This window comes from Haliaeetus albicilla, chromosome 1 (genome assembly GCF_947461875.1).
Source record: "Haliaeetus albicilla chromosome 1, bHalAlb1.1, whole genome shotgun sequence".
Taxonomy (NCBI): Eukaryota; Metazoa; Chordata; class Aves; order Accipitriformes; family Accipitridae; genus Haliaeetus; species Haliaeetus albicilla.
Genome location: NC_091483.1, coordinates 48,053,687 through 48,077,651, shown reverse-complemented (window position 1 = coordinate 48,077,651; position 23,965 = coordinate 48,053,687). Strand labels below are relative to the sequence as shown.

At 37.5% G+C, this 23,965-nt stretch overlaps 1 protein-coding gene across 23 annotated transcripts in view; it reads right to left on the bottom strand.

Moving 5' to 3' along the window:
- The window catches only part of TENM3 (teneurin transmembrane protein 3), a 485,679-nt gene that overhangs the window by 59,288 nt on the left and 402,426 nt on the right, over window positions 1–23,965 (bottom strand). For 14 of the 23 annotated variants that reach the window (XM_069787531.1, XM_069787526.1, XM_069787558.1 and 11 more), the window contains 4 exons: window positions 21,488–21,673; window positions 7,985–8,011; window positions 6,374–6,391; window positions 5,301–5,447 (listed from right to left, as the gene is read on the bottom strand). In XM_069787531.1, the coding sequence (XP_069643632.1) occupies window positions 5,301–5,447; window positions 6,374–6,391; window positions 7,985–8,011; window positions 21,488–21,673 (378 nt within the window). The remainder of the gene's footprint in view (window positions 1–5,300; window positions 5,448–6,373; window positions 6,392–7,984; window positions 8,012–21,487; window positions 21,674–23,965) is intronic. The other 9 variants (XM_069787565.1, XM_069787571.1, XM_069787708.1 and 6 more) reach the window with 2 other exon arrangements.

The window sequence follows — 23,965 nt, the reverse complement described above, 5'->3', positions numbered from 1 at the left end:
CAAGCCTCTCCGCTAACATCAATCAGAGAAAGAATCTCATTTTCACCAGCCAAGATACAGGGATATGCTGTTTGTTATTTTTCTGTGGAGTTTATCAGCAACTTGCCTAGGCGAGTGACGGATGGTTATGAATCTGGCTCCTTATAACTGGAGAAAACATTTTTCATTCTTTCTCTGTACTTATGTGGCTAGAGCTATCTAGTACCACTAAGTTGAATACTCTATTGCAGAGCAAAATTTCCTTTCTGAAATGGCTCTGCAAAATTATTGATGAATTTTGTTTAGCCTGAAAAATATGAGACTTAGATCAACACTGGCTTATCAGTTATATCACTTGAATATGATAGTGAAATTATAAAGAAAATAGAAACTCCTACAGCCAGCTGGACAATCATTATCAGTCTCAGAAGGCTATTTTGTATTTTTTTGTTCTAGATGCGAGTGGTTCTTCTATATACAGAAGACATAATGACTACATTATTGTTTTCTTCCCCAAAAGCTGAAGACTAGCTGTAAAAATATTGACTAATGTTACTTTTCCCTTTGTTGCAAATTCACAGAACTGCAATGGAGCATAGTCTGGTGATAAGATTGCTTACTTGGAGAGACTAATAAAACCCCCAAAACATTAAATGACACCAGTCAAGACAGAGGATTCCCACACTTATGGATGTCTAAAAAATAAGATGTATCAGTGGGCGTGTTTGCTTTTGAATGGAATTTAAAGGGTACATATATAACTGCTGGAAGGAAGAAAAACCGGGGAACAAAAAAAGTCCAGGGCACAAGTACTGCCCATGTCAAGGGGAGATCGTGGCCAAGGACCTACATAAATCACATGCTTGGTAAGTAAGTTCATTATATATTTAGGCAACAAAAAATCTCCATGAAGTGAAATTCACTGTCTAGATAGGAAGAATACAGTTTTGGAACTCTGATGCTGGCCATCCCACCAGGACAGTTTCGGTGACTGTGGCACACTAAGGCAAAAGACTGGAAAGGCCAGAAAACTGTATAAACAAACCTCAGTTATCCTCACATAGCTCAATTTTACAACAGGCTGTAATGAATGGAATCAATTATAGACACCAAAAATGACTGCCCGTAGTAACAGCTGGTCAGAAAAGCAGCAAAAGCAGAAATAGCCCTTGATTTATTCCTGAGCAGTGCACAAGGACCTTGTTCAATGTTACTACCACAGTATCTCTATAAGCATACCTATAGTGTACTCAAATTCAACGCTCCTGCTGGAGTGAAAAAGCCTAAAATATAAAGTGAGCTGTCACTCCAGAAAGAAATCCTGGAGTCACCGTGGATAAGTGCTATGGATATATCAATCCAGCACTCCCCTGCAAGCATAGATGCGAACAAAAAGCTGAAGAATAATGGGAAGTGTTGGAGCATGAACCAGAGAACAGAAACACGCCATTGTATCAGTCCTAATTCATGTACAAACTTCCTGAACTTTCCTGAGCTTGGATTATCTTTGTACTTAGTAACCTTTCTGATGTTCAAAACATTCTGTAGTAGTAATTTCCTGCTTTAATTAGCAGCCTGCTAGTACACCAAAGAAAATATAAGTTCACATTTGTCCTATTATATTCTTTTGCTAAGCATTTGCTATTAGCCACTATCAGAGAAGAGGCCCTGGTTTAGGTAATCTTTAGGCTGCATTTGTACTATCTTGTGACAATGCTTATCAGAAGCAGTCTATACTAGCCTAAGCAAAGAATTACAAAAATACAGTAGTGCTAAGTATGCTTTGTTTTATTACAGTATTTATTTTCATTTTAGTAATAAAAGAATATTAATAATCCCTTAAATCCTGCTGGTGGAAACCTGTAACTACTCTTAATAATTGGATAGAAGCTAATAAAAAGCAAACTTAACAAAGGAATCTGTTCAGTAAAGACCTACCTAAACTAAAGAATAAATGGCTTATTCTTTCTACAGTGATGACAAAACATGGCCCACTTTGTAAAGTATAATAGTGACACATTTTTTCCCAAGTAAAGAAGTTAGGCTTATTCCACCCACGGACGACTCTGACTTCCCCTCTCCCCACAAAGTCATTAGGAGTTTAATTCAGCCTAAGGTCTGCTTGTTGCACACACATTCCTTGTGGGTTGCTAAAATGTAAAGAAAATTCTGTATTTTATTATCCAAATCAAACATATGGAAAACCAGACTGATCCTTAAAAAGAAAGGAAATGGTCTGCAAGACTCTCAGAAATCTGTATTAAAAGGAAGATGAGTAATAATCATCCTATCATATGTCAATAGTATCTAGAAGGGAAAATGACCAAGTATGCCTTGATGTCATTAGCATTTCCTATGGAGAATATTCCCATTGAGGTCCTTGGGATGCTCACGTTCACAGAGTTTGAACAATCACTCCCAGAAAGAGCTAAGAATCAAAGGAACAGCAGACACTGTTATTAATGAATTATACTCATATTAATATATATTTTATCCAGTGTAGGATGAAACATAAACATTAACCACAGCATATCAATTAGCTCACAGCCATGACAGCTTTAACTATATAACCACTGAACCTAGTGCAATGTAAATCACAATACCTGCAGTCATGGTATAAATTCAGCGTAAGTGCTCAGATAACCTAATCACCCACAACAGATAAATAAATACAGCAGAGGCATCCTTGTGCCATTCCTTGTAGCTGTCTGGAATTTGAATGGCTTGCTCAAGAGATTAGTGGGCTGGTTGCAGGTACTCTTGGAAACAGAAGAAACGCTGCTTCTCTTTCCAGGTGAGATTCTGGCAAAGAACACTTTCTTCTCCCAGTTTTGTTTGGTACGCTTCCAGTTTTTAATTTAATTTAATTGCTGTATTTTAGCCCTTTTCCTCAGCCACTAGTCAAAGACTGAAGTGAATATACTCTGTACTGAAGCATATAAATTAAAATAAGGTCCACTGAAAGCAAAATGCCAGTAATAAATAGCATTATATAGGTCAATCATGGCAAAACAACTGTTTGGCCAATCCCTTCCTCATACATAGCTGCATAATGTCTGTAAAGGAAATAATAAAAAAAATTGGGAGAAAAAAATCAACAAAATGCCAGCATTAGAGGTTGTGGGTTTTTTTGCGATATTGTCCTTTCTTCTTGAACTTTAAGTCATCCTGTTAGATCCTTCTGCTCCAATTCCTCATTCCTTTTCCCCTTTTCCTCAATGTCATGGTTTAACCTCAGCCGACTATTAAGCACCACACAGGCACTCACCCCCTCCCCCCCGCAGTAGGATGGGGGACAGAATCGGGGGGGGTGGAAGTAAAACTCGTGGGTTGAGATAAAGACAGTTTAATAGGACAGAAAACAAAGGGAAAAAAGAATAGACTACATAAAACAAGTGCTGCACAATACAATTGCTCACAACCTGCTGACCGATGCCCAGCCAGTCCCCGAGCCGCAGTGTCCCCTGGTAAACTCCCCCCAGTTTATATACTGGGCAGCATGTCATATGGTATGGAATACCCCTTTGGCTCGTTTGGGTCAGCTGTCCTGGCTGTGTGCCCTCCCAGTTTCTTGTGCACTCCCAGCCCCTGCTGGCAGGGCAGTATGAAAACTTGAAAAGTCCTTGACTTAGTCTAAGCACTGCTTAGCAACAATTAAAACATCAGTGTATTAGCAGCATTATTCTCATCCTAAATACAACACACAGGACTATACCAGCTACTAGGAAGAAAATTAACTTTGTTCCAGCCGAAACCAGGACACTCACAAACAGCTATTACTGTTTTCAGTCCGAAGGGGCATCTTCTTTTCCCTTCTTCCATTTACGTGCATTCCTGTTCACCTTGCTCCTCTTCCTCCCACTGCTCCATTAACTGATTTTGACTCTCCCTCTGACATCACATCCTTCTATTATGTTTAAAGTTTACTGAATCTGTTTTAGTCTATCACTGGGCTTTCAACTTTTTTTCCCTACACGTTATATTTTTTTCCTCCAAGTTGTTTATGCTCTAACCTAGTTTCTCCTCCTCCTTACTTTGTCTCTTCTCATGCTTGCAGGTTTCTCTTTCTTCCTTATGTTCATAATCCCCCAGGCCACCTGAACTTAGATCCCCAAACAGCACATCTCTGCATGGAAATGCCATTGCTAATCATTCCTCTTGCTCCCTTCCTACATGCAGAAATTCAGCTTCACACTAGCCCAGACTGCATATACCAGATTGTGTCAGGTTCTTTAGGCCCCTAAATGTGCAAAACTAACTCAAAATATAAAATACATAACAAAGGATGACAAATCAAATGACGTGTAAAGCAATAAACAGCAGCGCTGTTTTAACAGTGTTATTTATTTTCCTCGGGAAGTAAATGCTGCTGTTATAGTTTGTGATGTCTAACATCCCAACTGCAGTCCGGACATGAGAGCAAACACCCAACCAGCAATGGCAAAGGCATATGCAGTCTAAAGCTGAAAAACAAAGTTACAGATGACTTTATCATCATTCAGAGGCCCTAATGGAGTTTCTTATCTCTGCTCTGAATCTGAAGGTGTTAAATAGAAAGAGTTGATGAGAGAAGTGGAAGAAAGACAGACAATAAAACCATTATGCTGATCTAATATTTGACTCCATTCACATTTACTCTTGTTTTTGTGTGGTTTTTTGTGTGATTCTGGAGTCATGCCAAAGTCACAGGCTCTCTACCTTCCCTACCCTACAACGATGATCGCAGATTAATTCCTTAAGTCAACAGTCCTGCCTGCATTTCGCTGCAGATTGCTACCTGTCACCTGAATGACAGACTGCAGAAAAGCAAGCAAAAAAAAAAAAAAAAAACAGACTTCTGGGAGCATCCTGTCAGTTACCTGAGCGTTCACAGGCTATGGAGGGATAAGATCTCTGTAGGCTGGGCAACCAATTGTTTCCAGCAATAGTATCATAGGTCAAAATGTAAACTCCCTGTTTGGCCTTTTCTCTTGGGATAATTTCCTTGTGAGATCACTGAAAATTTGAACTCCTTTCATTTTTTTCCCCTCCACTACAGTTCACTGAGTTGAGACTATGTTTTATTCCAGTATAAAAGAACACTGCAGGGAAACTAAGGTGACACCCATCATTTTCCAAGTACATAGCTCTCCTGTCATAAGCAGCTTGTAAGGCTTTGCTGGTACACCATATAAAAGCACTGAATACCTGTATTCTTACAGGCATAAGAGCTAGTAAAATACGTGTATGGTTCTCATGGCAGTATTTAACCACCTGACTGTAAAATCTCCGTTCCTCAACAAGTTCTCCCCAGTTTTAAAGATCCAGTTGGTATATCTTACCTCCTTCGTTGTCCTTACTGTCAGTGCAGAGAGTTTCCATGGCTACGTCACAGCCTGCTCCCCTCCATCCTGGCTGGCAGACGCAGTGCCAGCCATTTTGGTCCAGCGTGCACCTCCCATTGCTGTTGCACAAGCCAGGGCAGCCCTCTGTTGAAACAGACAAAGAAGAAAAATCACAAGTGATTTAAATATTGCAATTATATAAAAAGAAAAAAAAAATACAAACAAGGGACACTTACTGGGAACAGGCCTTAAGAACAGCACAAATACTGTAATTGCACATGGAGTGGAACAGCAACATTACCTGGGGAACGTAATTCTTAACAAAGTGGCATCTTTGATTGGCCTGACACTTGAGACACCACTTACCTGTACAGGCAGGAAATAAATGCACCAATCCTCTAAATACCTGCAGGCCAGACAAAATTAAGTTTGTTTTTTAATTTTTTTTTTTTTTTTGGCAAAGTAACAAGAGATGAGTGCATAGTGCAAACACAGCTGTGTAAAATGATACATTTTTCTGTGCTTATAGAATAGATCATTATTTGCTCTATGCAGTATTGGTTACTTACTGGCACAAATGTTTAAGCTCCCTGTTACTATGAACAAATCCCTCCAAATTCTTAAGTAGGAAAATGGGTATGATTTTAGGCACATAATAAAAGAGAACGTTAACTTTATCCGGTCTCAGAGTTGCCGTATATTCATGTGAAATTACAGTGCGTTAAATAATTGCACAAAGTATAGGCCAGTTTTAATGACTATACTTTATGCCAAAAATACATTCCTTTTCACAGAATAAGCAAAGCCCAGGAAATAGTGAAGCAGCTTAGCATCTATTCTAACAAACATTAGGATTCAGGCTGCATACGGATGGGACAGGACCAACAGGATTTCCAACTAAATGTAATAGCTGTGCGTATTTGATTACTTAGGACGGACAAAATGAAATACCATAAGGACCACAATAAAACATTGATAGACTGAACAAAAACACGGTAGTGACGTGCTTCAAGACAGATAGCAGAGAGTGATTTTTTGTGACAATCTCCCTAAGGCTTTTGTGCTGTTACCTTTATATCCTATCTTGTCTGCTTTTATGGCCAAGGAGGGAAAATTTGGGAAACAATTAAAATAATTTAATATATCCAAAATCGATAATTGTTTTCAGTCTAACATTGCATTAAAAAAAACAGTATCTGTCACTTCCTAGTGATGAAATCTGGCATGCAGCCAACATGAGCTGTATGAGGATGACAACACTATAAATATGTAGATTTTGGCGTTCCTTATCTATGACTATGATAAGACACTGACAGAAGCAAGTACAGATATGGCACTAAGTATCTTATGAGAAGGTGGCTAGAAACCAGATATTTTTGGACACAACAATTTTCTGTAAACTTTTATCCAAAAAACCTAAGTAAATGGCTAAACACTTCTTCACTTTGTAGAACTACTATCTTCGTGAACTTATCTACTAACCCATTTTGGTTAAGCTTAGTTGAGCTTAGAACAGTCTTTCAGAAGGAGTAGTCTATTTTTTTCTTCTAAAGACTTTCGAATTTACTGACTCCTTTCAACCATGTAGCTCCAAATTACAGACATTCCCAGAAAAAAAAGTTATAAATGGTCCTTAACTCTTGTCAAATTACTCTTAGAAGGCAGAGAATCAGGAAAACCTCTTGTGAGGAAGGATAGTGATGGACAGTTACGGATATTGTGCCATCATGCCAGGGTGAGACTAAGTCTTGCTATTCTTATTCTTTCGGACTGTAGCTGCTAATAGTATTTGTTGACATACTGAGAGCTATTTTTTTCCTAATCTTTCTTCTGTTTAATATATGGAAGACTTACATATTTAATTGCAATACTGACAGAGCGTTTTAGGAGTCAACTGGGTACACTCAAGACTTATTGTGTGAAAGCCTGGATATTGCCATGAATATTGCCATATTCTAATGAAAAAAACACAAATAAGGAATAGAGAAAGATACTCAGGGGAAGAGGGGTAGGAATATTTTAAACATTTTTCTAAATCAATTTTTCACCATAACTGAAGATACAAGAATCTTTGCTGTTTCATGTTAGGCTTTTGCATCCTTGAACCTTTTAATTGAAAACGTTGCATAGAGTATACAAGCTTTTTCTAGCTTCATACAAAATCCAAGTCATAATTTCCTATAGATTTTCTACATTCAGATAAACAAAAGCTTAAAAGCCTGGGGTAGTCTATTGATCTGTCTATATATAAACACACATATCTATAATTTATCTGTTCTTTAGAACTAATGACACTTGTTCTGTGACAAGAGTATTGCTTTGCCTTGTTTCCTAAACATTTAGAGTTTTGTAGGTAGAGATCCAACAACAAAACCAACAAAGAAAAAGCACCAAACAGCAAATGAATACTATCTTCAGTTTTTGGTTCAAACAAAATCTATTACATGTATACAGTTTGTATATAAATGTATAATTACTGATAAAATGTTATTCTATAACATTAGCAAGATTTAATTTTTAATTTGAGATGAGTTGAAAGTCATATGAGTTAAATCTATAATCCATGGAATGTATGTACGAGAAGATTCTTTTGCCCACACTAGTGCGTTTGTAACTATATATTCATATCAAAAAAGTACATGTAGGTATAGGCATGTCATCAAAGAGCAAATATACAGTACCTTTCACTATCTTATCCAAATAGTGAGCTTGAGAATTAAAAAGAAAAAAAAACAGACAGACATTTCAGAAGTGTCACATAAAACGAGAATTGTTCAGAATTCACATGCAAATCAAGCAGGTGCACCTGACATGAGAGGTCTTACATTACAAAATGAAAATGTATTTCCAAGCTTTTAAAAATGCAAGAAATTCTTTTTTCAGCAAACATTGTCATGATTCAATGAAACTATTTTAGAAAGGAGGCCTGCAGAAGAAAGAGATGCTACCTTTCTGAGACTATGTTTTTCTTCTGACTTCTCCATACATGCTTTGGTTTTTACATATAACAAAACCAAAATCAAAGCTAGTTAAAAAATTCAATTTTCAACACCATGTAAGAGTAATTACTTAGCTTATGAGCTTTGAAACACTGACCATACTGGAAGATCTTTGATTTGCAGGTCATGTATGACTCTGACAGCATAACCAGCACGCTATCTTAATTCCAATTGGATTAACAGGATTTTTAGGAGGAATAGTTTTCTTCTGCTTCAATTCATCCACAGTTACTCTTCTGAGCACACACACCAAGTATGTAAAATAATTAGATCACATATATGGGGTGGAAGAGGGCATAGTGGGGTTAGTAGCGTGGTGATCCATTTACTTTGGAAAAATGAGTGAAAATTAAACTTAGGCTTTACATGTATAAAAACAAATAACATGGTATATCCAAGAATAGCAAGACTTTTTCTTCATAAGTTATGACACTTAAAACTTCACAAAAAATTTGAGGAGGCAGATGGATGAATGACAGACAGATCACAAGATGGATTTAAAGCAGAAGGCTCTACTTTTAATACATGAAACAACAGAGATGGGTTATATGTTCCCTCCTTGCTTTCAGGAAACAGACATCAGCTGCAGTTGTGTTAAAGGGGTTAATGTTGTGTACCAAAACCATGTAGGACAGGTCCATCACGGGTTACCAAACCCAGCCACCTACAGATAAGGTGATGGGATATTACAGACCACTGCAGTGGGGACACGCCAAGCTGAGTCAACAATGTTGGTTTCAATCACCTGTTTTTGCTGTGGACAAGGTCTCTCAACAGAGCCCTCATGGGCTCTCTTACTTTCAAAATTTGACCTTTTCTAAACCCCCACTGGATGATGGCCTGTGTCTGGCAAGTACTCTGTCACTTGCTATTATCCCTCAACTTTGTGTATTGGATGGTTAAGAAAGGCATTTCCAACCATGGCCTTTCCTCCCATTTGGATGAAGGGAAAAACCCTTTCCCGAGTCCAAGGACGGAGGTGATGAGATATGTAGTCTCACAGAAGCCACAGTCACTGCTACGACTAAGAGGTGGAAACTTTCTAGTCCCTCTCTCTCAAAGAAAGTGTCAGGTGTCCACTTCACAGTAGGGTTTTTTTTTGGGTTTGGTTTTTTTTTTCCCCTATAATGGTAAGGTTAAAGGGAGACAAAGTAAGAAGATGAAAACATCAGTTACAGAACATTTAGAACAGCAGCAACAAACTAAGTCACTTTTCACATTAACCACAAACAAAAAGAAAAGTGATACAGCTGCATTTCAGGGTGGATCAAATTCTTCTCTTACTCATCCAATGTAATTCCCCTTACTCCTACACAGCTGCTCTTAGAACACGGTGTAGTATGCGTGGAGGAAAAAAAATCAAGCTTTATTTCATAAAATGAAAGCAATTACATCTGTCTGGGGAATGCATCTGTCCACCAGTGAAACATTAAATGCCTCTACAAACATAGGGCTAGGTAACAAAACAGAACACAAAAAACCCCTCCTAAGCAACTGAAAACAGTCCCTGCAATCTCAGGCCCCCACATGCTATTTCCTTTCAGAAATCCAATCTGCATTTAAAAAAAAAAAAGGATTAAGAAAACACTCTTTAAGATTTCTTGTATCCAGTAGTTTTACAAGAAGTCAGTTCCAGACCATAAAACTATAATGCTCGAAAAACAAGTTCTACCCTCCAGCATCCTTTTACTCATGGTCAGTTGACATTAAAGACAATGTTAGAAACTATTTTGGTTAACATGTAGCATCCTAGAAGAATCAAAAAGCAGAAAATGAATGACCAAAAATAGTATAACTTTGCAGTGAAGTTGAACTAGCTATGCTGTCTTCCTCATCACGGCACTGCAACTGAAACAGGAATGAACTCAGCTTTGTGTGGAAGTACAAAATACAAGCCTTTCCCCCTCTGTATAGAGAATTCTAGGTGGGATTTGAAGCACTTCAGTAGGATGGGGCATCTCAGAAGGTGCTCCTTGGCAAGATATTTAAACATCTGGCACACGTGGATTATGTTAAGTTCTTAAAAAGTCTAATTATAGACCACATGATATACCAACAAGTGTTTTCTTCCAGGGTTTAAGACTGTGAAATTTAAAATCCTGCTATTATTTCCAGGAGTAGAGGGACTTCGTATAGCTCCAAATGGAATGAAGAAAAACAAAAATGACGATATAAAATTTGTACATTTTCTAGGATAGCTGACATCCAAGAAGATGTAAGTGGCATTCAAAATTCATACAACATAAAATATAAATGATGTTATCAATGTGTGTGGCTATTTATATAAATATGTGGCAGATAAATGTATTTTACAAAGAACTGATAACAATCAGGCAAATTCACATTTAACACAGCATATTTCATAACCACTCAGAACCCTGACTTTTTTTTTTTTTTTTTTAATTTAATGTCTCCCATTAGTTTCCTATCGGAGATGTAAGTCAGTGTCTTCCTTAGATTATTCATATGCTACTTCCTCCAGGTACGACAGAATAGCCACAGAATAAAAGTAAATATTAAATCCATTTATCCCAATCAGCTCCTGCTTAAACCAGCATGAGTCACATGCCCATTGATTTGATGTTCCTTAATTGGTACTTATAACACTGCTTTGTTCTGATTATTCTGTCATAAAGGATTATAATAGTGAAATGCTTCTAAATACTGTTTAGCAAATTTATATTTCTATTAGTTTACATTATTATCCTCCACCACACGTCTTCACCCATCATAATCTTTGTAACTTGTACACTAGACTACACCATGCCACATAGTTTTTGTAGTGTATATATAGTCCCATCACAATGTCAACTCAACAGCTCCACAAGAGTCATGGGTTACCTTGCTGTAAGAGCAGAATTTGACCTCATAGCACCACCAGATGTGAAGCAAAAATACAAAAGAATGTGACCAAAGCCATGTCGATCAAGGGCTGCCTAAATTAAAAACGACTTTTAAGTTTTTTTGCTTCCTACACCTTGGAAGTGTGAGCCGAACCCTTGCCTCCTCTCCACTATTAGTTTTCTCCCTTCCTTACTGTGCTACAGCCTCTCCCTCTAAAACAGAAAGGAGAAATTAGAAAGAGAAAAGACAGACAAAGGCGGCAAGACAAAAAAAAAAAGATGATGAAGAAATAATTTCAGTATGCATCAACAATGAAGAATTCTGTTCTGCTCCTCTCTGAGGAAGCTCTGCTTTGCTTGCTCTCCTCATCTCCCACAACTCAGTATAGCAATCCCCATTCACTGGCTAACGATCGCATACGTATCTCCACTACTGACACAAACTTCATGCTCTCAGACACAGATCTTCTACAGGAAGATGTGAACAACGCATCTTGCATCAGTCCTGTTTACACTTCTACATAACCTTGCACCGAGTGTCATATAAGGAGATACCAAGTAAAAATGCCATCTTAATTTCTTGGTAGAAAAACTGACTGTAAGCAAACTATGGTATGTTGATAGCATACTGTTTACCTTAAGCTTTCTATACATTTATCTATTTGTTTGACTTAGAAAATTTTAATATCTTCGCTTAATGTTTTCATTAATTTTTAATAGTTGTATAAAACTTTGTTTACATCCATATGACAAACAAAAGCCCCCTCACATTACAAGAATATCATGAGAGTGGCCAAGTCAAACACCCAAAATTTAGGCAATGCCGGATTTATGGCTACCTGTGCAATTTTTATATCCTTCCTCCACCAATGTACAGAGCTGACAGTCCTCATTCAGCACTCATTCTCTCATGAACAACAAATGGCTGATGCCCTAGTAGCAGGCACCCCATGCTAACCTACACAGAGAAGTAACTGTTTTCTTATAGACTTTTCTATCATCTTCCTCCATAAGTCAAAATGATTTAGTATAGTATCTTCACACTACTGGTATGAACACAGCATGTATTCTTATCTCATTTTACCAGTGAGTAACTAAGGCATAGAAAGATTAAAGTGAGAAGTCTCCATCCACTTGGCTGCAAACACCTAAGATGTGATTTTCCAGAATACTTAGAATTATATAGGGTTTCATACACGAACCAGCTTGTTCACAGACAAGCAAGACAAGTCCCCAGAAAATGAAGAACAGTCAGAGGACACTACTTTAAAGCTTGCCTTTGTGAGCAACAAACAGAAAATACATGGTAGAAGCAAGGGTGAAATCTAGTTCTTCCAAATAATTTTTTACTAGGAGATCACCCTGTGTACCAGTCTCTGGCAAAAATGCAGTGGAGTTTTTGCATGCAACAGCCCTTCACAGCCTTGCAATGTTCTTAAATCAGGTATATGTCAGGTGCAGAGGGAAAAGTAGTTAAAGATATCCTTTTATTTTTTTATTACAATGATATGTATATGCTACAATTAATATAAGTTGTATCTTCTGTTATATGATAGAATGATGCACAAAAGTGTTCTCTTGTGGCTTCCTAAATTGAATGTTCTTGATTTTGCAACTTTACTGAAGTTCTTTTAACATGTTTTTCGGGCATTTGAAAGTCCTCAAGTCCTATGCACATAAAGTAAAATGGAAAAAAGGAAGGGAAAAAAAAAAGATTCCATTCTGTGGCATTGCATTTGTTTCATGGTGAGCAACAAGGAAGCTTAGATGAACCACCTACGCTTCTGCCATTTGTGCTAGCAAAGTGTTATGAACATTATTTCTTACTCCCTGCACAGCCGAGCAGTAGCAGGGGATGAGGCACACACTTTATCAGTGGTTTCACAGACACTTGCCAACAGAAAAGAAACTCTAAGAGTTTCCTTGAAGCTTTAGGAAGAATGCAGTTTGTGTAAACAGGTTTTTGTGCTTGTTTTGGGGGAACTGGTACAAAACTCAGAGTTGACAGCTCTGGTCTGACCCTTCTAACCTATTCAAGACTCGGTCTGTGCTGCTTTACTTCTCTTTACCTGGCTAACAGATCACCTTTAAGTTCCTCTCATTTCCACCCAGCCACAGTTCAACTACCCTGACAATTAGAAGATCTTTGGAATGTAAAAAACCAAATATCCCTTGTGATATTTAAACCCAGTATTTCTTATTCTACCCACAGCAGACTTAGGGAATAGTATACCGATTCCCTTAAGCAACTGCTTTTACTCTCAAAGACTAACTAAAAAAAGCCATGCATCCATATGCAATTTCTGAGGAGCTCCATACCTCTACCAGAAAACTTACAGGAGTCCAGAATTAATAAAATTTTAAAGCCACTGTTCTAGCCTGTCTTCAGAGCAGTTCACTCATGTCAAATTCATCATCCATTACAGCCTTTTCCGAGTCTCTTCTGCCTTGCGAGCTGCTTCCTAACTTGAATATGTGCAGTTGATTATTCTTACTTAAGCACAGAACCCAGCATTTGTTGCACTGCACCTTATTTTTCTGCATAGCCTGTGCTATTTGTTAACATAATTTTAAATTCTTGTCCTGTCTTCCAAAGTGCTTGGGGGCAGCAGGCTTTAGTATCATTTGCAAATGTAATTCTCTCTATTCATCACTGAACAGTACTGAAAGCACATGTTCTTCCACTGTAAGCAGCTCACGGTCGTCATCCTTTCTCTGAGTTTATAAGAACCTTGTCTTAGACATACCATATGTTCAGAGCAGTGCTGCCAATAGAGGAGGATTACAAACACTCTTCCCTTTTGATGCTTTTTTACTCCTAAATTCCAATCTTGCTCTTCTTGTAAAGGAGAACACATGGATGGAATAATAGTTTCAGGCAATTTTCTTTGTTTTCCTCCCTACATAGGCCAAAATATAATCCTCACCCTGAAATCATACCTTCTTCATCATTTCTGCACTCTTCTCCAATGTTTACGTAGACCTGCAGCAGACATATCTGCTGCATACGTTTGCAGAGACCTGAATTCACTGCAATTTATCCCTTGCCAAAACTGCAACCGTTCTTTGCAGCAACCATTTATGGGTCTTTATGTACAAAGGCGCATCAGCCCACTACTCTTTAGATTTTTTTGTTCTGGAGTCCATCCCAATTTTACTATAAAGTAAGATTTCTCATCATTATTACTGGAAAGCCACATGTATCTTAGAATAAAAGGTTCACTTGCTGTTAAGGATATAGTAGACATAGGAACTTTGGGATTGCTCCTAAGCTCATGAGCAGTGTTGTTCCCTATTTAACATCTATTCAGCTGGAAGAGGATTTAGAAGAAAGGGTGTACGCCATTAAGGATTTAAAACTGTCCCACATGTACAGGCTAAGACCTCTGACAAACTCGTGAAGACCTGTCTCAGATGCCAGTAAAACCTGACGCTTACATTAAGAACTGCATGAAAGATAAATTTGGCTTGAAAACGTATTGGGGATGGAATGGGACGGGAAGCATTACTGTTTCCACCTTTCTTCCTGACTGGAAGTACTTTCAGAATGTGTCTGACCAGCATGCAACTATACAATGAACAAAAGCACTTACTTTATGGCCACTTCAGCTCAAGTAAGCTTTGCAGCCTGCTTTAAAATTCTTCACATCTCAGAGGATTCTGCTGTTTTCTGAAAATGTGCCTAACTTGAACTTCGGGTGTGGTCCTGATTTAAATGCAAATCAACCAATTAGCAATTTAAAGTATGCTAACAGGTAATTTGTACTTGAGATACTTGGTTTTGAAACGTGACCAATAGTTTACTTTTTTCACAGCTTCAGATATGCATGCACTATCTTAAATTTACCTGGTAATTGAATATTTTTATAGTTACCAAACATACAAATATTTTGTATATTCAAGGCTTGGCCTGGCAAATTAATAACATGCCCTTTAGGCACAGGAAAGATCAAAAACATATAGTAGTAAACTCTTTTTCATGGAGTTTTTGTATTGAGGGAACAGGTATAAAAATTGTGGTGAAATCCTAACTCCAATGTAGTCAGGTGTTTTGAAAGTATGATTTTACTCACAATGTTGTGGTGAACTAATTGATATTTGATATAATTGGTTTTGAATCTTTGGTTGATTTTATCTGAGAATAAACTCTTTGAATGTCAAAGGTCATACCTTCATGAAGATACGATCTTATTTTTAAGATGAAATTTGTATGGAGGTATAATTCCATGAACTCAAAACTAAGGAAAAACATAAATTTAGGAATTTTGATAATTACAGAATATATTAATACAGAAGTAATTATTCTAATTTGAAGGACAAAAATTTCCTTCTGATCAAAATTTTAAAATCTCAAAAGAATCTTAAAATTTATGAAGAATTCTCGGCATGAATGCATTAAGGTACAATAAATACCTGACACATTAAAACACTAAGAAATGTAAATATTCTCAGTAATTTAAACTTTAGAGAAAAGTAAACCATGCTTGGCAACTTAGCATCAGTACTAAAATGACGGTGGTCATCCTAATACTGGTTATCCATGCTGCTCTCCCTCTAACCTGCAAATGTGGAGATCAATCAAGCCCTCAAACTGGTCCATGACTTACTCTGTCAAGCCCATACTTCAAAAATATATATATAGTGTAATGATATATACCCATATCAAGCTTTCTGTAAGCACTTCCTTTGATTAACAGGAGGAACATGTTTGCCTTGACTTGCTCTCTGATCTTATAAAGAGATAAAGTGACATTCTCCTGTAGTCATATTTGAAATCTGTATTATAAGGAGCTCTAAGCTAAACACGTGTTGAAGAGAGCAGGTGCAGACCATATAACTTAGTGGAGGAGATTACTTCTTAGCATTCCTCAACACTAGCAGTACCTCTGAGCTTCCACTGCTCATGGTCACATAGAAAACCAGCACACAAATGCCTTCATGTTTGTCCCTAGTCAGAAAACCACTTTAATCAGTCACCAGGACAGAGTCTGTACTAACAGAAACACACTTATGGGAGTGTGCTCTAGATGTTATTTATTGTTTTTTATAATTCTGAATATCTAAACCAGATGACTTTCCTGGTTTTACAGCTAAAATAGCTGAAACAAGAAATTTCTTGCTGAAGAAAATTTATTTTTGGTTTGATTGGTTTGAATATCATGTTAGTGTCTTTTCAAGCAAAGAAAAAGGTTAAAATAAATGCTTCACTGTCCCTTGTTATTTTTTTCTCAACTAAAGTTTAGGGGAAATTCTTAGAAGATAAACCAATTAGATCCCAATTCTCACTGGAATATAAACACGTTACAAGCTGTACACTTCTACAGCGGACCACGATTGGATTTGAATTTCAGTTCTGTGTACCAGGTAAAGTAGCCTCATGCAGCACTCAAAAGCAGCATGGAAGTACCACGATGCTAACTTTAGCCGTCCTGAGGGATTAAGATGAATGCTTAATGACATTAATCCACATTTAGATCACTTATGTTTAACAACATGGTTTCCACACATACATAGATAAATATTAATTTTGGACTGAAAGATAATCATTCAACACGATAACAATTAAACAGCTGTAACCTGTCTTATGTGTTAAGTAATGGTGCTGCAGGCAAGCTCCATAAACAGATGGTCTTACCCACCCATGCTTAATGTTAAAGACTTTAAAAAAGAGGTGTTGACAAATCTGAACAAGAAGGCATAGTTTTAATGCAAATTGGCCAATTTGCAATTTAGATTACTCTAAAACTAATTTGGTCTATAGAAAAAATTAAACTGCATTGTAAAACTGAGATGTTACACAGCACATGGATATAGCAGATTCCCCACCAACATAATTATTTACTAATTTTGCTCAGCTAACAGAGTTTAATGGAAAAGCAGCTGGAAAAGCATTCATATTTATGGGCTTCCTATGACAGTTACTTAATTTACTCATGGTACAAGCCAGTTATATCACAAAAAATAATAGCCTTTCTGAAATAATATCTGTTCCAATCTCACAAAACAACTACTCAGACTGGAGAGGGTCACTGAACTCATTGCAAGCCAGGACAGAAAAGAAACAAAAACATATTTTAGCACAATTGTGTTATGAAAACTTAATTACAGAGCAAATTTTCATCCAGGCTATCACCTGGGCACCAGCTGTGCATGTGCGATCTTGTATCACATTGAGATGCAGGTTGAGCTTCACAAAATAATATATGGATGTTCACCTTAGACCCATGAATGTCACTCCCAGACCAAATAAACAATTGACAGGTGATTTTCCATAGCTTTGCAGAAAACTGTTGATTTAACCTGTTCTCATTGAGAGGCAGGAAATGGTAAAACATTACAATTCTCAGGAGGGAAAAGACCGTAAGCAATTTAGATGCCTTAAATTGTTTAGTATTTGAAACATACATTGCCAGTATTTAGTTCAAACCTGTAAGATGTTAAACAATAGCAATGAATCTTGTATTTTGTTAATTCTTATTAGATTAATTTCATCACAACACTGAGCATGTAGCTATCTGCTGAACATCTTTGATATAAATCTTTGGAAGTGTGTGTGTGTGGTCAGAGAACAGGCAATGACTCACAAGTGTGGCCCACATCAGGTGCGGTACTGAAGTTGGAGCTACCCTGTGCCAGAGATGCATAATGGAACAGTGTGTATCAGCAACACACATCAGGTTTACCGCATTAGTCAAAATAATCTTGCCCACCTTACTATACACATTGCTTCAAAAAAGAAAAAAAACCCACCTGCTTTATTTAGTCTTTTCTGTTCTCTCACACAAATCAAAAGTATATAAAACATGTATGTATATTATTTCCCAATTCCATCCTCAGCCTTAGGGAAATGCTGATGCTTAACCCAGGTAAGCAGATGTCTACATTTTTTCTGAACAACAAAAAAAAGCAAACCTTTGCAATCACCTATGATTTTGCTTCTCAATGTCCTGAAGCACAGAAATAAAAAAAACCCCAACAGTTTCTGGAAGTTCAGATCAGTTAGAATTTCCTTTCACCGAATTCCCATTTGAGTATCTTGAAGAATACATAAAAATCAGCGTAACTCAAGAAGCAATCTAGGGTTTAAAAGATGTTAGAGAGGAATAAAACTAAGGACTACCTTGTTTTAATTAAGGAGACATGTTTGTTTTTTCCTTCTTTCTACCCTTTAACACGTCAACTAACAATACAAACAGTGGGCTAACTGAAAATGAGACTGGACAGATAGTCAACATCTAGAAATACATAAAAATTGTTAGTTGAGGTGCAAAACATTTTTACTATTTAAACGGCATTCATGCTTCACAAAAATACCACAATCTATTTGATCAAATGAGTTATGGATTTAGATGATTCAGTACACGTTCCAGTTAGCGCCTCTGTGATTAATGCATCCATATCTACCCCATTTTGTGCATCCAGCTAGAGATCTGATGGGCTATTCCTTTCCCAAAAAGTGAATAAAGTGCATTGCCCTTACAATTTACAGCTTCTTTGGAATATTCCTTTCCCAAACAAGTTGTAAATTTAGGCTGTTGCACTTCATGTGACTTCCAGCTAACAGCTGCAACAAACAAATACATCTGCATTTCTAAAATACTTCACACTATTGCAGCTAAATGGTTAATGACTTTTAGAAATAAGAAAGATACAATTGTTTATTTTTAGACCTATAAAGGGAGAGTGGGAGTCTTTCACAGGTGTAGCACAAATTACATAAATATTCTGCTACCAAGTTGAGAGTTTTAAGTAGCATAAAATGCCTGGGTTTCAAATGGAGGATGACAATAAAAAACTGGTTTGTATATAGAAACATTCTGATGTCCCTTGTGTTCTGAAATTTATTGCTCAGAAAGAGCTACTACCTACTCTAGGGCAGGTGAGAGAAAGGCAATTTGACTCTTCATCTGCCAAGCTGAGGCGGCAGCAATTTTTACTCCACTAAGTGGAAATACTTTTGGAAATGAGCAATAAAATGACATGGTTTCTCCTGGGCTCCTGAAGAAAACAACTCTAAGAAAAATAAATGTAACAGCAGGCTAGAGCCTGTACCTCATTACTTGTCTTGGAGGCTGAAAGGGCAATATAAACAAATCTAACTATCTTTACAGCAGCAGCCACAAAGTAAACACCCATTTAAAGAATAAACAGGTGGGAAGACAGACCTGCTAGTCCAGCGCTGAGGAAAAACTTGTTTGTGCTTAATATGTTGGAAAAATTGTTCAAGAGCAGTTCATCTGTGTATAACTACAACCCTTGAAATGCTGCCAAGGTCAGTGAGACCAACAGCAGAGCGATCTGCTGAGTAATTGCTCGTTGGCAAGTTAAAGCGGTCAAGGGAAAGGCTTTATCCTACTTCTAAAGATTTACTTTATTTTACCATTCAGAAAGCAGTTCTCTCCCCACCTCTCTACTCTCTTTGTCAGCATGTTTTCTGGAAGCTCCTCAAAAATGTTAACCCTACTGATTCTCCCTGGGATTCTGCAGATGCACCTTGGTGGATCCCTCACATGTCCGAGCAATCTCATTAGTAAACACCAAAAAAATCAATGGCAATTTCTGTAAAAAATAGTTCACAAATCAATCTTACTACTTCACACCTGACTCCCTTCTAGAAAATAAAACCTTGCGCCATCTTCCTGGTGCAATGATGTGGGTATCAGTTAATACAGCTGTAACATGCCCTCATTTTGCCTGCCCTCAAAGCTCACACCACGGTTCCCTGTGACCACCAAGTGCAGCACCACCACCACCTGCCTCTCAGTCTAGGCTGTAAGCTACCCGGGAGCACAGCTTGGGTTTTACTGTTTTCTAGATGCTCAGGCCCCAGTGATGGCTTAGCTGTGCTAACACATTCGGAGTTACAGCCCTTCCAAAACACCCATGAAAGTTAAAATTCGCCAGCCTCTTTTTAGCTTGTGGCAAAAGCAAATCATGCTATAGTCACATCCATCAGCTCTACCACTATTAGACTTACTGTCCTATCCTGTTGCTTTGGCTACATCACCTCTTTCCACTGACCCTCCTCCATTGCTCTAAGCATAAAACTAGCAGGTTTTTTTTACTTACTGGCATTTTTTTTGACTATTCGGATTATCTGGGATTTCCCCATCATTCAGTGTTACTCTTGTCTTTGTTTGACCTGTAGCTACCTCTTTCATTGACTATTCAATCCACCTTTAATTGCTCAGCCATGATGCTTCTTGCACGTGGGAGATGTGCCCTATAAACACCTGCAGAGCCACATTGTTACTCCTGTCACAGTCTTTGCTGAACTTTGTGCAATGCTCCCCACACACCTAAGTACAAGCTAGTCATCTCTTACAGTTAGACCATTGCCAATTCCTTTGTCTGTGCTCCCTACCTGTTGTCACGCAATAGTTTCTCTCTGTGGTTATGCCGAGACAAAAACTGTTTGGATAGGACCCTCCTCCTCTGTTATAGACCTGCAGTGTCTTGCATAAAGGTGGATTAGTGTGGAAGGGAATTTCTTAGCACTACAGCTATACAAAATCAATATAAAAATGATAAACATTTTGGCAACTCCTCCTCCACTTTTTCTCAGTCCCATTATTTACACGCATAATTTCTCATGCTAGTTCACTGTCAAGCCCTGTGCAGTGGAAAGGGATATCCTGCTACATATGGGACAGACTGTAAATAACTGAGTAAGAAAAGCTCTACTGATAAAGGCACAGTAATTTCCAAAGGTTTCCAGGTGCTAGAACTGACTTGATTACAGAAACATAGAAGCTGTAATAAGGATGGCTTCTTCTCAATCAGCTGTATTAAACTGCTATTACATTATTTACATGTAAGAAATTTGATATAATTCTAAAATAGAGCATTATATTGACAAGAAGATAATTTTTGGCAGCTAGATCTCATTTATTACAAGGTGGAAATGACATTTTTGTGTAGGCAAGTCACTTTTTACAGCTTCTTCTCCATAAAAGAAAAAAAAAAGAAAAACAATAGGAAGCTTCATTTCCAAAAGACATAAAGCTATCACATAGAAATAGAAAAGCACATAATCGAATAATATATTTACAGTTTAAAATAAAAGTAACCTCCCCCTCAGCAAAAGGCTGTTAAAGGGGAAAGATTGAAAAGGAAATTCTTCCACCTCCTTTTCATGGCAAACTAGGTATGAAGAACTGATGAGCCATTATATACCCATTTCCTTTCTTAAAATATCAACTCCTTTACACAGACTAACATGTACAAATATTCTGTTTGAAGAAACAAGCTTCAAAGTAATACGCTTCTTATTCAGACATGGCCAGCAGCGCCAGCTGTTTGAATTTTGCCGCGAAGACAGTGTAAAGCATAGCCAGCCTACCAATGGTACAGTGCTCTCCATTCCATCCCTGGCTACATTCACACTTCCCGTCTTTACAGGTGCCATGCTCCGCGCAGCGGGGATGGCAGGCTCTCTGGTTGCAGGCTGCACCCGTCCAGCCTTCCTCACAGCGACACGTGCCACCCATGCACACACCGTGTGTGCCACAGTCCACTGAACAGATTTCTGGATTCAAGGGGAGAGAGAGGGAGAAAAGGAGGCAGAGAGTACAGATGGGAGAGAGAGGGTATGCATTAATTAGCAGCGCTACATTTTAATTCAACATGTGAAGAATAAGAAAGGCAAAATCTTTGCAAATTAAATCAAAGGAATTTACTGTGAAAGGCATTTTCAGGGAGGACCCAACAGAATATGGAGTACAAAGTTTTACCACCATGCTAATGCTTGCTCAGTTATCTAGCAGGCTTAGCAGTGCTTAAGTATCCATAGCTCTTCTGTTAGCTCTGAGTAATTTTCAGTCATATATTTTGTGATCACACATGTCTTAAGAGTAACCTTTTGTATCTTAGATTATATAGCACTTAGACCTACTAGAACTTACATTGTACTCCTTGTGACTAAACGTAACATATACTTAGGTCACTGTGTGTTGTGAGTGAAAATATAGTATTAATGAAAGTTCATTTTAACAAGGTTTCCCCTCCCTACCCTGCTCCCTGTTTTCCTTCAAGTAAAAATGTGCCATTTCTGACACATTTTTTCATTATAAAGAATCAGCCTTAGTGAGACAAATTAGTACTATGCTGACATACTGACATATCTGTTAAATATAAAAGATGATTCTCTTTTACTTTCAGTAAATTTTTATCAGCGACAGCTATGAACAGTCTGGTTTAAATAATAGATTGTTAAAAAAAATAAATCAACATACAGCAATTTAACTTGTCATTTACATATAGTAACAGGATCTTGTAACTGATAGAATAATTGAAAAATACGTTAACAGCCAAAGGGAGTCAGAGGCCAAACAACGCATGTTAAGTCTCAGCTAATACAAGATGGTAATTTAGACTGTGAGATTTTGCATTTGCAGTTTTGATTCATTTAGTCAGACTCCAGCAAACTTTACTTCTGCTAAGCAGACAACAAAAAACCAAGAGGAGATACAATACAGCCTGAGGGACTTCTTTAGTTCCTTGGCATACAACTGGCTGTAACCATGTACTGGTTCATAGAAGTACTGTATTTAGTTTTTGTTCTCTTGTAAAAGACAACAAACAGTTTAGTAATAAAAGACTGAAATTATTTTCAACAGCAAAAGAAAGAAGCATTCAGTGCAAGAAAGGCTTCCCATTTCCCACTCAACAGCATTTTTCTTCCCCCATAGAGTATAGCCTGCTGTCTCAAAGTGCTGTGGAACATTAAACATGGTATCAAGGAGCTGTGACATCTCCCATAAGAAACAGCCCAAAACCTTTATGGAGGAAGACAGCTGTAATTACCCCCTCCCTTTTTTTTTCCTATACAGCATTTTATATCTACTTTGAATTAAATTTTTGATTAAGAGATGCGAGATGGTTTGATTAACTTTAGATTCACAAAACGTCAACGCAGCTCCAAGAAGAAAGGTTTATTTCTCTTCAATCTAATCAATTTTTCATTAGGATGAAGGTGTTTATCAGCTTTTAGCACACTAGCTTTGAGCAAGGTGCGTCAATCTTTGTAATGAATTTATTAATTACGAGTTAATTTAATTGAAGTGGAATTGAAGGGCTAATTAACGGACAAACTGCTGATGAAGATAGGGGAAAGCTCTGCTGATTTCAAACCTATAAAACCCTCTGATGGAAATAACTCATTCTTTTCTTCTTCTAGTAGCTTAACAAAATGTTTATGGGTAAGGTTTACTTTTTTAGTGTACCACTCTGAAGGTCATTTTGCATGACGTCAGCAAATAGTCTGTGCGTATTTTTACAAAGCTCTTGTGAGTTTGACATTTTTGAAATATGTGAGAAGATCAGAAATATTTTAATGACAAATAATTCCTTGAAACATAAGTAAAAGATGGAGCAGAACTGAAGCATCAAAAAACAGTGTAGAGGACACTGTGTCAAGAAATAGGGGATCCATGTTTTGCCTGAGAACTAGAAAGGGTGTCTCAGAAATAGACATTTTTAGTGCTAGAAGTGTTCAGAGAAGAATTTTTTCTTCTAAACAAATTTAACAGAAGACAACATTTTCTTCTCTCTGTCACTTTTTCTTGAATGTTTGGAACTCTGTCCTATCACTCTCATATGGATAAACCATTATGGAGTATTGCAGATCCTGGTCAAGAAGTACATTTGTTTTAAAAAGATGGTTCCTCATGAAAAAGTTATATTTATTCATAAGCTGGCATAAACCCAGCTAGCCCATGTGTTCGGTTTTCATTAACAAAATCATCTGAGTTGTTAGATGAACTGTTTTAGACAAATGTATGTCTCACAGTTAGACATGATTTCTCTTTTGATATGTGGC